General features: G+C 35.9%; 1 protein-coding gene across 1 annotated transcript in view; it reads right to left on the reverse strand.

Moving 5' to 3' along the window:
- LOC110466485 (cytoplasmic polyadenylation element-binding protein 2-like) overlaps positions 1-1,779 on the reverse strand; it is a 28,029-nt gene extending 26,250 nt beyond the window's left edge. Inside the window, exon 1 of the mRNA XM_021523016.1 lies at positions 748-1,779. Within this exon, the coding sequence (XP_021378691.1) occupies positions 748-1,656 (909 nt within the window). The 5' untranslated portion in view covers positions 1,657-1,779. The remainder of the gene's footprint in view (positions 1-747) is intronic.
- Between the last annotated feature and the right edge of the window lie 13,048 nt (positions 1,780-14,827).

The following is a 14,827-nucleotide window of genomic DNA, read 5'->3' on the forward strand; positions in this document are numbered from 1 at the left end:
TTTATTTCCATTGATCATGTCAATTACACTTGCATCTGTCACATAATCAATTTAACCTACAACAGCTTGTATAGGTGGCAAACACACTTCTGTATTAGAAATCCCTCTATGTCAGTTGCATTTGTGGACCAATATGAATTATTGATTTCACGGTGATGAGAGAGTGGTCATTGTTGTGATGCTGGCCTCTACCGGACAATGACCTTTGTTCCGTCCCCAAATGAAAGCCTAACTCAATAATGATATAGATTACATGATTACCCATATCATGTATGAATGTAACAAAATATTAATTTAATAACATATATTACATTGATTCCATTGGCATCGAGACTCATTACAAATATTATCACAAATTCTAATCAATATGTCAGATATTTAAGTCAGCGGGAATGTGTCTTTTAGTGAAAGGTATCCATGGTAGGTTAGTTTCTTCATCACTTGACTAACAAAATACAATATAACGCTATTTATAAAAGAAAAAGCTGTATATATGCGTAAATGGATACCAACAAGGATATATGTATATCCTCCACCATTATGTACTTGTAGTATGTGTAGTACAGTAGCCATGTATATCTATTGATGCTGTTGGACCTAACCAGAACGATGGCATGCTTGGAATGTTCACAAGGTTACCACTGCATCACTGCATATGGAACAAATTTACAGCTGCATAATAAATATGTGCAATTAACTTTACTGTCAAATTTACAGATCCATACAAATGAACATCCGCTTACTTACCTGGTAAGTTAGTACTGCATCTCTTTGGGAGTCATCAAGGCTATGCAAGTCAAGGTTAGGTTTTAGCAGGGCAGTCTGGTGCATCTGTCCTGGGAAAGATGTACTTCGACGAAACTTGGACGGTGATATCAATGGTGTCGACTGACCGACACGATGGTACTGGTTGTTAATACTGGGTTTCTTAAGAACTGGATTCATACTGGGCATAGATCTTCTTTGCTGGGGTACATTTGCCCATCCCGCAGGGAAAGATTGTGTTTGTTGTGACCATGATGCTGGTTGGGGGGCGTTACTCCAGTTGGGATATGATTTAGAATTGTTATTCATCATCATACCCTGTCGTTGTGGAAAGTTATGATGTGCTGTTATCGCCCTCCGTGGGGGTGGCTGTTGCTGAGGGGGAACGTTCATCCCCATATGGGATGCCAGTGCAGCGTTAAACATGTTATTAGCAGTAGGAGGAAACTGTTGGAATGCAACAGTACCATTAACTGAGGGAAACCCTTGGATGAAACTGTCATCTGTTGCTGCGTTTGACCAAAATGCCGGAGCGGCAGACGACATTGAGATGACAGCTGTTGTCGTACCGTTAGTGACCTCGCCAGCATTCATGGAACTTGTACTCACATTACCGAGTAAATCAGGCCGTCTATCATCCAAATGCGCATTAGTGTCAATTTTTCCGTTCTTAGCATAGTTCTCGCCATTTTGATCAGTTCCATTTTCAGAATTCACTTGAAGTTGCTGAGTCTGTTTACTGGTCGATTTTTCGAGTAAAATGTCATCTTGCATGGTACGAGTTGGCGATGAATCAGATGTAAATAAACCTTTGCTCGGTAAAATATGCTTGTTATTTAAAGACGTTAAACCTCCAATATTGGCGGATACAGCTATTCCGTAATCCCCCATCAGAGAGAAATAGTTCCAGCTGAAATATTGGGGGAGTTTCACCGTGTTCTCTTGATCGCCTGCGCCACGTCTGCTATCGATGTTACTGCACTGCACAACTGCGTTTACTTTCCCAGTGCTCCATTTCCGTTATGGCGAAGAAGTTTCGAGATCACCATATGCAAATTACCTCCACTCAGATAACCTTTCTTTTTAATATTTTCAATTAAGAAATTGAATGAAAAAATGCGGCATTTTTTATTCTCAATAAATATGTCCTTTTTCTACCAACATAGGGTGTTTATTATTTCGTTTTAATATTTTTTCGTGTCTTGGGGATCTCGAAACTATTTTTTCTCTATACAGTTGTAGGGCCAAAAAGGGGCGGAGCCAGTCATCCATGCGGTGAAACGTCAAAGTCTCATTTGTTGCTGATAGATTGATCGTATGAGATCGATCAGATGCTCACGTGTGATTAATAGTCGTATAACACACACCCGTTATGTGCTGAACACGTGGATGCAATCGGGAAACAGTTTTAGACATGCATAATATATTCAGAATAGTTAATAAATACGAGCATGTGTGTATGACAGAAACGCGGGAATATTTATGATTGATCGCTTGACAAAGCTTCATTTATTCGATTGAGAAAAAAATCGAATCGTCCTATTATGAATGAACGTCAGGTGTTCGAATTAATGGTGTCATTAAATTATGAAAATATCCATTTACTGTATTATTTTTATTTATTTATTTATTTATTGATATTTAGAGCCAAGGATGTGTCTAAGTTACTTCTTAACTAAGAGGCAAGAGTTTTATTAATTGATAATTCTCATATTTTACCAATATTTCAAAGGCACCTATTGCATGCGGAAATGAAATATTTCTATATCAAAAGCAGCATATAAAAAACCCAGCATAAACTATCCATTTTTCGGCTGAAATGAGTTGCAGATAAGGGTCTCCTTTACCGTGCCTTTTTTCCCGTGAAGTTAAGTTGCCAAGGTGTTTAAAATTTTGGCCAGATCGTCAGTAAACCATACATATACCATACCTAGACCTTACTCATAATATCTGAATAAAAACTACTCCGCGGATGTCATGGAATATAATGTACTTTCATCGTTCATCGTTGAATTAAAAACAGTCGAAATTCAAATTAAAAAAAATGTATTTACAAATACGTCATGAGTAGGTCGTGTTGTTGAATACGTGTTTCATTTCCAGAGAATGTAAGCACTTGTTGATCTAAAAATAATTAGATTAATGCATGTGCATTTTTTTGGCACTGTACGATGTTTTATTATTATAATTATCAAAAACTACTGAAAAAGCTTACTAAAATAGAACACATTTGAAGTTAACATTGAGAGTAATACCAGCTATAAACTAGAAGCATAAAGTGGTATTTCTTTTCGTGATCATTCGTCCAGGAAAAACAAAAGCCATTACATATTTATAAATTATATAAAATCATATTTATAATATTACTTTGTCTTTCGAGAAATAAAATCCTCGGAAAGACAAACCTATATGTTTTAGTCGTTGGGTGATAGGTTTTACACGGAGACAACTTGTTTAATCATGATATATAACTAAAGGTTTTATTTACTTATTTTTGTTTTAACGTCCTATTAACAGCTAAGGTCACTTATACTCAAAGGATGAGTATACCCATTCTGTACTCAATAATCTGGTCAGTGTTTTAGTGTGTAGGGCTGACTTGTAAATAAGGTTTTTCGTTATGGCTGTTTTCTCTGTTATTTCATGCAAATGTGCAACACCACACGTTATCTGCAGGGTATTTCATTTCACGCGAGTCACACGTTATCTGCAGGGTATTTCATTTCACGCGAGTCACACGTTATCTGCAACCCACTGTACCCAGTACACACACAATTGACCTTACGTGGACCGCAAGCTTAATTTAATAGTTAAATAGGCATGCACCATACAGATAGTGACTTTCCGTATTTCAGTACCGCTCTTACCTATAGGTAATAAGGTATACACTTCTAATAAGTGATGATGCTGTGAATCGGATTGTAAAACTGCCATTAAACATTCAGTGACGTGTCGTAAGTCATTCACGTTATCCCATTTTACATTAAATTACAATAAAAAGTATACGTCAAATTAGATAACCATAACTTGTCAAAATAATATCGGTAATATTTACATAGTTATCTTATGTTATTGAGATAACATTTTTCATCCTGATAAAAATTACTGTCGATATAATTCCCATCGGTCTGACGAAAATATAAATGTTGCTTTAATTTGTTTTTACCAATTAACTTATACGGTAAAACATTAAATTGATATGTTATAAATATCACCTGTAGGCCTAGCAGCGCTAGATATCTACCCAACTTCATGTGTGTCAATACAATCCAAACGGAACGAAAAACAAACGCGTTAACAAAGTTTATTGAAAACAGTTTGATTAAAATAGAATCCATTTGGAAAATGACGTGACGTGAACGAATATTCCGGCACGACGTCACTGTTTCTTAAATTTGTGTACTGCATGAACCCATCGTTACGTCATTCTATATGATGGAAACATTGTTTAACTGTCGTTATACTTTGTAGCATTTGTATGCTCTCTCTATATATATACCATCACTAGGCCTACTACTAAATATATATAATCTTATTTTTTACTAGCATGTCGCAAAGTGATGCGCGCTGCTATTTGTTTATTTCCAAACTATCATATATATCTACATATGCTTATTTACCTACAAATACCCACTATATTTGTGTAGTCCTTAGACTGCGTATGTGCTTTAATTTGTTGTCAATATTGTTAGTGTCAACTGACAACACTATATATATATATACATAATGCCCTGGATACTAATTTACGTCCAGACTCGGTTTTGTTTAACATCTATTAGGAAACATATGTATTCTTTCCAGTGTTAAAAGTAATGATATTCCGAATACATGTAGGTCTATTACGTATGCAAACGTCATTAAATTGCAGAAAAAAAATGCCAGAGGGTGCCAGAAGGCGTTGATAAGAAACTACGATTCGAACGTAATACATGTACTTAATTATTAACATTTCTTTATGTACAGGTGTCTATTCCTTTGGGAAAATATCGAGAAATTTATTCGAAAATTACATTCAAGAATAAGACAATTTTGCAAAATAGCTTTCTGAATAAGAAGAAATAGAATTGCTTCGAATTAAAAATATTTTGCCATATCCACTTAGCTGTGTCGATTTCCTGAGTAATTGTCAAAATATCAATCTATTTTTTTTTTTTTTGTTATGTCATTTCCTGAAAAGTAAATTATAAAATAGCTTCACCAAAACTAAATGAGAAAGAAACGGGTATTAAGATTTCCGAACGTAGTTTGCGTTGCTGTATAGAGCACGTATGTACGGAAGAGCATTAGGGCCAAGGAGAAAAATAGTAATTTCGGGTTTTTTCGTGTAAGTTACTCGAAATTTCGAGTGAGGAAGTCGAAATGTACTGTCGAAATTAATATTTATCACCCTAATGCTCTTCCGTACAAAGCCAAACATGACATGTCACCTTATAGATACGAATATTCATGCTCCATCATGTAATAATACAAACCATTCTGGAACGAAAAATGAGCTAAAATTAAAACCACTTTAGAAGAAGATAAACTAGAAACAAAACTTTTCTAGAACGAGAGTCAGCTAGAATAAAGTAAAATCTTAATTTAGGAATCCACTTACAAATATATATATATAACATTAGTCTAAAAGTTACTCATGAAGTCGAATTTCACAAATAACAAGCTCACAGATTACGCTTATCTAAGGAGATACACTAAATTCTACGATAAATGAGATATCCTTTGCATTTGAAACTACAGGTAAAATTACAGGTAAAATGAAAACAGCATGTTCTTTTGAAATAACAACATCAGCGTCTAAACCACGTAACTATCTTACAGTCAACTTATCTGACCGGGGGGGTATCATTACGCTGTCACATTGCTTCATCATATAAGTAAGATTAGGTAGGGTCAGGTGTAAATATAGACCAGGTGAGGCTAGGCTATGACCTGACTGGGGACATTTGTTAAATAACTGTGATGATTGGGGACTCCCCCCTAGTGGAATCTATGGGGCAGCACCTCATAGTCAAATGGACTAACCCCCCCTCCAAATAAAATATATAAATAAAATGAGAAATGAGATGGCCAGTTATTTCGGACTAAAAGAAAAGCTGATACTAGATGGAACCTTATATAAATCAGAGGGATATCTTGTAAAAACCTTTATTCACATAGAAAAAGAAGGACAAAGTGTTGCCCAGGCAACTAGAACAATACCTCTGTATCCGCCACTTTGACTGGCGGGTCACTTTGACGTATATCCTGGTCATTAGCTGTGGCAGATTGTTTACCTCTGTGATCAGTTTTTTTTTATTAATCGATCTGTTGAGACGTATACAACCGGTCGTATATAGTCTCTGTATGTCACGCCTGGTTTCTGTACAGTTTTGTTCACTTTCTTTTGTTGCAATGTGACTCAATGATAAAAATGGTTGATATGTAATAGACACCATTTGATTGATTCGCTTATTTTGAAGTAAGAAAATGAGCTCTTATAAACCAGAGGATGCAATTTTAGAGAATATTGAGTTATGTTTAATTTTAGACTGCTGCGCATAAAACATAGTGTATTTTCTTTCTAAACAGCAGCATGATTTCCTAAATCATATAAAGATTAAAAAAGCCAATATTCCCTAAATCACAACTTATATTTGGATAGTCCAAGCATCACTGCAACGCAGTTTAGATATGTTAGAATTGTTGAAAATTGGTGTATTTTGGACTGGAACTTGTGATATCACTGTGAAGACAGGAAAATTTATTAGAATTAGGAACCCGAATGGAAACAACACTGTGGCAAATATTTTGGCAGAATTTAGGAGGGTCATAGACATTGTTGACCAGTATTATGCCCTTGCTGACATTCACAAAGCTACCCGGAATTTGATCAGGGTGTTGACAATACAACTATCTACCAGCTATTGTCGCAATTTTCCATTGTTCTGGCATTGTTCAATTTAACGAAGACAACATGTCTGTCTACACACCGACTCAGCATTGAAAAACACTGGAAACAGTGAACGTAGTCGAAATACTGTATCAACAGGATTCCCGACAATTCTCAAGCGGTTGCAATTCACATCTATACGGTTATTCAATTAAGTTGTCATGACAATGCGTTCAGTGTATATTGTTATACGTTAAAGTATTGATTGAGTAAGCTATATCGTTATTTTTTTCTTTATTTTCCCACCGTTTCATCCGACTCCCAAAGTCCCCATCCACCGAACCATTGATGTGATTAGGTTCTATGATCTCATCACACACCTACACTCTCGTAATAGATATATAAAATTATTTTTTAGTACTTATTTAATTTGGACTTTATCATTCTGTAAGGTTCTAAACATATTCACGAGGATTGTATGTTTTTTTTTGGTAACTGGTGTCAAAATAAAAAGTGTAACGCGACTTAAAATAATTGGGTGGTAAATATGCCCCCATACACTTACATTAATAGTATACAAACTGTTTTGAAAGAGTACAACTGGACCTGCTAAAATAACGGAATAATAATAACATCAGCATCGATTTGGACTTCTGAATCTTCCGGTGTTTTATTTTAAAACAGTTTACTGTATATCACACAGAACGTCTATTTTAGCTGGTGATATATGTAGAATTTTAACGGCAACAATTATTACGTTTTTCAAGCAACACGTGCGTCCTTTATTTCTCTAGTAGACGCTTTTACAAGACACGTTACAAGATTGTTCTCTCACACCTTACTACATGCACGTATACAAAAAAAACACAAATATTACAATTTATTAAAAATCTCGCTGATTTGGACGACAAATTCCATATTTTATTGATTAGTAGTGAATCTGAATACATTAGAGTGCGGTTGAAAATGCATTATTGGAAAAAACCCACATACCTCTGTTGTAAAGGCTATTTAGTAGTCAACAAAACTGTTGTAAGGGAAATTTGTCTTTGAAGTTAACAAATGAGGAACTAATGTTTTGTGTGTATATCTATGTACACCATTTATGTTTAAGAGAATCTTCCATCCTTAGTAGGTTGAATTTTGTATTTATGTATTTTGTATTTATGTATTTTGTGTTGATGCATCTTTTATGTATTTTGTATTTATGTATCTTTTATGTGTTTTTTATTTATGTATTTTGTAAGGATGGACCCAATACATAAAGCAAGAGACGCATATATTACGTCTCTGTTAAAGTGAATATAATCTTTAATCTTGATATTACAATGAATGATCAGTAATACGCAATAATAAAATATATTTGAGTTAATTATCGATTAAGGAGTTCCATTACTTTTATATAAATCGATTTTTCCCCCATGACAGTATTATACATTAATAACATTCCGTTATTTTCAGAGTAATTTGGATTGACATAGTATACGTCACCATCACGTCTATTTTCAGTGTGAGAGGACTGTTCCTGCCAAATGAAACTGTTCCGTCTTCCTAAATATAAAGTGAATTCTACATTTGATGTTTTATCAATTGACATAACACTTTCCGTTCATTAACATTAAGCCTTTAAACCACAGGGACCTGGGAATTTGTTACAGCTATATTTAGACCTAAACTAAGGTGTTCAGCGTAATTTTACATGTTAGGGGTTTAAATCGACTTGCGGTAAAAATGTATACTCCCAATGATTATCTCGTATATATAATCGTTCGGGTGTCATTTTTACTGAAAGTCGTTCTAAATAATGTTATTTTCATGTTATTTTTTATTTTTACAATTAATATTATGCTTTATTTCAAATTTTACAATGCATCACACACATTACATTGGCTATTTTAAAATATGTCAAAAATAAGGTCAGACTCCCAGAACAGGAAGAAAGGTCATTTTAATGAGTAAATTAATCTTAGATACAAGTAGGTGATAAAATATCTAGGGTCGGCAGTAAAATCTAGGGTAGGTAGGGATACCTGAAACACATATTTTTTGTTTGCCTTAACTAAATTCCCGAAAACAATACACAGGGGAAAAGGGTGTGGTTATCCCGGCGAGCATGAGTCCACTACCCGTATGTTGTATTACACATAATATATACCAAGTATTTTTATGTATTTATTTACGTCTCAACTCATTGCAGTATACAATAATACATTTAAGAACAGACTCGATAAACACTGGATTGATCAGGAAATTATTTATAATTAAAGAGCTAGCATAACCTGTTATACATGTGAATCCATATGTACATGTATATTATATTTAAAAAACAAAAAAATTTAAGTCCAGTGGAGAGGATCATATAGACCCTGTATCGTAATCTAAACTAAACTATACATAAATACACAAATCAACATTAAAATAATACAAGTATTTACTAACGATAACAATGAAATAAGACAGACAGAATGGAAGATGGAGAGAAAAACGAGATGAGTAGTTATGGAATGATATTATCCTGTAATATACCACGTGACAAAACATGTGTAATATGTGTTTTGTGAATGATTTGCCGTTGAAAACTGGTGTTTATTGTGATTATTATGATGTTCAACCTCCCAGTCTGACCGAACAAATTTAAGCAGGTGAACAGTTGACTACCTGTATAAATCTACAGGCTGTGTGGGGACGAATGGGAGAAAATCATATCAACCCCTATATGTATGACACACGTGCCAGTCTTTACGTCATATCTGAAAGTTCATAACTTATTCATAAAAATGCTACTGAATAAGATCAATTTAGGTAATGTGTGGAGCGTACACGTCTAAGTAATACAATATGTATACGTTATATTAACGCATACGTAAGGTTCACACGTGGCACAAGCTTACGTCATATTTTGATATAGACGGCAGGCCACACACAGATGTAGGCCTGGAGAGTTTGTGCACGTTCACAATATGAGCGCAACTAATCTAAAGGAACAGTGTCTCCCATATTTATACAAAATAATGACACAAAATAAGCGTAACTTAAAAATGTGCGTTTATTGATGTTAAAAACTTAATATAATTGATAACAGAGACGTATATAGTCACATATATAGAAGTATATGTAAAGTTTGAAAAAAAAATCAAAATACGATCTGTAAAACATAGCGCGTTCATGATCAGTCTTCAGACGCTCTACACGTAGAAGCAATATATGACGTCATTAATAAAAAGTATAAAGTATATTGTGATGTCATAGAGAACATAGTTTTAGTATATTAGTATATACAGTTCTGTATTTACAAAAACACCCAAAGTCCTTGTGATGTTAAGTATAACAGAAATGACTAAAATAATGTTTCTTAGTATTTCTCTAGTACTTTCACCTTTAGAGGTTAATCAGGGGGGGGGGGGGGGGGGTTTAAATATAAATACGTCTCTGTTGATAAATGACTGGTCAACCTAACGCCATCACTGACTCACAGTTCTAACTTGACTTGAGAGAATATTGGACATACCATGTAACAGTTGTCCACTATACAATGTAGGTGCTATGGTTAGTCAGTGAACGAACCCCTTGAGGGAATTTGTATAACACGGTGGAGAGCGTGATGTCAATTGTCACAAGGTTAACAAACAAATTAACGGTGTCAATTATGTACAAGGTCAACGTGCAAATACATTATGTCAATTATGTACAAGGTTTACGTGCAAATACATGATATCAATATTTGCAAAGTCAACATTTGCATACATGATGTCTACAAAGTCATCATACAAATGCACAATGTGAGTTTAAAAAAACCCACCATTCATTCATTCACCCACTATAGAGGGGTTTTATGTACCCCTTATGTTTAGTATAAACTCTATTTCTTCCCTTTAAAGCAAAATACATATATACAACTTGAATTAAAACGGAAAAAGATCCGGAAACAAGTTACGGAAACTTACATAAATTCGTTTCCTCGGTGATGGAAAAATCATGTAGAAACAGACAACATACATATTTTTTAGACGAGAAGAAATAATGTGGAGTGGTGGGGATAAGGAGGACTTGGGTCGGGCTGGGCCGCATGTTACTACATGTAAAAAGGATACCCTTATATTGTATACATTCCGAAGTACTGAAAAGTCACTAACACCGACTTATGTGGTTATAATGTACAGAAACATTGCCTGTCAGTCATAACACAAGTATTCTGATTTAAGTATGAACATATTCAAAGATCATCCAGTATCGATATCCGGACAATTATGACCTCTTTACCGAAAAGTAGTTGCGTAGTTGAAATGGTGTCAAGTAGACAGTTTGAATATGTCGAATTTGTTTTCTGCCAACGCATTGACAAGCACATTGGCCAGTTATGTACCCTTGAACTCGGACACTGATTCCCGTAGATGTGGTCAAGGTCGATGCTACACAGTGCTACGTAGATATGTGCGTGTCTTGAGTTAAGATGCAAATGTCAAAAAAGTAAAGTGTACATGACCAATGTAAACGTTTCATTGATTGCATGGGGAGTTTGTTGGGCTCTGAAGTAGCTGCTGTGACGCGTTTTATCGATATTTCACATACTTTTTTGTATTTGTGTAAAAGGTGTTACAAACAGCAGCTATACGTGTTGTAAGGGTTTGTAACAGACAAAACAGCCATACGGACATAAGTCGGGGTGACAAAGGCGTAAACCATGAACAACTTTGTTGCGATTTTTGGTAATGGAACATAAATTTGGTATCGGTAGTTGATTTATATTGAACATCGCATGGCATTGTCACTATATAACACTACCAATATCAGTTGGCATTCATTTAGGCTATGATTGATCTCATCATTATTATGACGTCATAAATGTGACGTTGTATACCACTGACCCTCACTGGGCGATGGCTATTCTATTCATTATACCAGCATATACATACATTATTTGAACTAAATGCTGAATAATAATAAGTGTAATTGAATTTTCTATGAGATGAACAGATTTCAAAAATGGTTAATATAAGTATAGAACTGCTTTCAGTTGGCAATCATAAGCAGTATGAATTCCAACTGGACAAAAGCAAATCCAACATGAAGCGCTAGCGCGCTTCATTGAATTTGCCTTTGTCCAGTTGCCATTCGTATTGCCTATGCATGCCAACTGAAAGCAGTTCAATGTTTAAATGAAAGTTGGTATCGGTAATTGATCTATGAAATTTGGTATCGGTAATTGATCTTTGAAATTTGGTATCAGTCGTTGATCTTTGAAAGTTGGTATCGGTAATTGATCTTTTAAACTAAGTATCGGTAATTGATGTGTGAACTTTGGTATCGGTAATTGATTTATGAAATTTAGTGTCAGTAATTGATCTTTGAAATTTGGTATCGGTAAGTATCTATGAAATTTATACCGGTAATTTATCTAAAAAATTGTATAGATAATTAATCTTTGAAGTTTTGTATGGGTAATGATAAAATATAAGCTGAACGGGGGAAAAGGTGTAAACCGACCTAGCATTAATAATCACACACGTATTTTATCTCATTTTTTTATGCAATTAGGCAGATAATACAATATAACAATAACAGTATTTCAATCCGATTAAATAGCATAGAAAAAAACACAAATTCTCATCTTAAAGATATGTAGGGGATCAATTGGAACAGTCGAAGTGAAATGGGGAATAGTGCCAAATCTACAACAGGGCCCGTTTTCATAAAATCGTTCTCATGCTCAAGCATGTATGTTGATTCGTATTATAACTAGCTGAAATCATGTGACACGATCAAGTTAGTATCTCAAGAATCTTCCATGTTGTGGGCATTTTTTTCTTTTTTTTATTAACATATCACATGAACAAGAAATTTGGCATGAGTACAGAATCTTAGTTTGAGCATGAAAACGATTTCATGAATACGCTCCCTGGAAGTGAACAGTAATGACAATCTAAATAATGGCCACAATATTAAAACTTTTAACTTGGAGAAAGCCTGGGGCTAAGTTTCCATTCTTACTTGCGTTCTAAACGACACACGAAGACAAGAATAGTGGCTATGATTAAACCATTATAAGTGAAGAAGGAAACTTTATCTCCTTTACCAGCGTTTACTGCCGAAGTAAATGCTGCTGAGAGGAACGTGTCGATGTTATTGCGCACACATATATATTCGGCCAGATGGATTTACATGCCGATGATGGATTTCCCTAGGGACAGATGAAAATGAAGGATATCCCGTTGATGCTGTCTCCTTCGTGCTATTCTGCCATCTTACTTCTACGTTTTTACAATCGTGATGACTCGTTTACATGGAATACGAGGGGTGTGATGCACAGGACTGTTTTCGAAACCAAACACTTGTGATATTTGAACACTTGATCAATATGGTGGGTACAGAGTTCAACGGGGTTTGGAGGAAGGGCAATATACAACAAGGAGTTACAAATCTAGAACAAAAATCGTCAAAGTCACAGATAACACATATAGACAGTGCCTCGGGATCCGGCGAGGTGTAGGCATACATCTTAACGATGGTCAAAGTAAGGAAACTACACAGCTGAGGAGCTCGACCAAGAAGACAACCAGAATATTCTAACTCTTGATTAACTGCCCTTGAAGTGATTGCCACGTAAATTACATAATACATAGAAACTGTCATGCGTTATGTTTCAACTCGAAGAATCGCCGAGACTTGAATATAACTGGGCCTGCTCGGAGATGAAAGGTGGATATTGGCGCGGAGAAGTGTTTCAGATTCTTGAAGCAGAAACAGCTGGTGAGCGAACCGCCTCTAGCAACGCAAACCGGAAGAGCAAAACCAATACCCAAAGCCAGCATTCAACCCTAAGTCTGAACAATGATTGTAAATTGCGGAAAGAAGCGTCACGGAATGAGAGTTCCTGTCCGCATGCGTAAAACGGTGTGTGTGGCATATGATCACACGTGCGGGCTATACAACCATGACAATCACATGGAGCATGCGTGTCGTTGTAAGGAAAAAATCCAAAGTTAAGGACTTCGATATTGTCTTTGGAAGTGCAGTGTTTGATGCCCTGTGTTCTTGACATAACTTTCAACTCAACTCAATCCTTATACCGTGAGCTATTCAGGAATGAGCTGTTCATCCGCATCGATCATCATGTATACGGCGAACTGTCAGATACATGGATCAAATGATGATCCAGATCTCAACCATTTGAACATATGGTTGATAAGGTCTTTTCAGAGGATGATGCTGCTCATGGCTTTCGTTTGATACAATAACAGCGTCACACCCGTTATGACTGACACATGATGCCTCGTCGGCCTGAAAGCCATCCATCGCTTTGGATAACAAGAGTCTGGACTCTAATTCGTAGCCATGCAAATACACACAACTAAAAATAGTTGTATCAGGATCTTTGGCGCGACCGCCATTTGCCTGGTCGGCAAAGATATGACAGACAACATTGTGGAAAACAGACAGATAGTATACGTCAGAAGATCTTCAGACAAACTCTCTGACGATCGTTGGTAGTCTGTTCGCACATAGTCTTGATAGTAACCGTCGATCATAAGCCTTAGGTGATGTTGTTTGGCGATCGTTCTCTGAAGTACATCCCTAACCTCAAAACCCTTCGATACCTGCTACGAATACGTCATTCCACAGACATTCACGTCTCCCTACATTCAGTCAATCGGGAAAATGCCCCCATCACTTCAAGAGCAACGGTGTCCGTGTTTTGGCCTGGAATTGCAACTGTCATTATCTTCTTAAGTGAGATGGTGATGCGTCTGATCAGCAATGCCACTATCTCCAACAACCCCCCTCCACACTGACACATTCAAATGCGCCATGCTCCGACACCGGGTCCAACATATAGGAACACTCCCGTTAGTGATACAAAACGTTCGCCAGCTAGGTTCAGTTTGCCGACCTATTTTCCACAATGGTGTAGAGAATGAAGTGTTTTCTTCTTTAGCTACTTTACGGGGACATACTTTACGGAGACATAGAAATACTGTACACTCAATCTTATTAAAATCATACCCTACATTCACTTCGAATCACGATAGGTGATATGTAGTGAATGATTGATAAACTTTACCAAATGCAGCACCTGGGACCATCGTTTCTTATCTCCCTTACCTGATTGATAGGACGGAGTGTCATGCTACCGTGTCCAACTCTTAAGGATCCTCGTCCCACTGCCAGAAACTGTTACTACGCATTTGAATGGGG

Source organism: Mizuhopecten yessoensis, unplaced genomic scaffold (genome assembly GCF_002113885.1).
Source record: "Mizuhopecten yessoensis strain PY_sf001 unplaced genomic scaffold, ASM211388v2 scaffold11133, whole genome shotgun sequence".
In the NCBI taxonomy this organism is placed as follows: domain Eukaryota; kingdom Metazoa; phylum Mollusca; class Bivalvia; order Pectinida; family Pectinidae; genus Mizuhopecten; species Mizuhopecten yessoensis.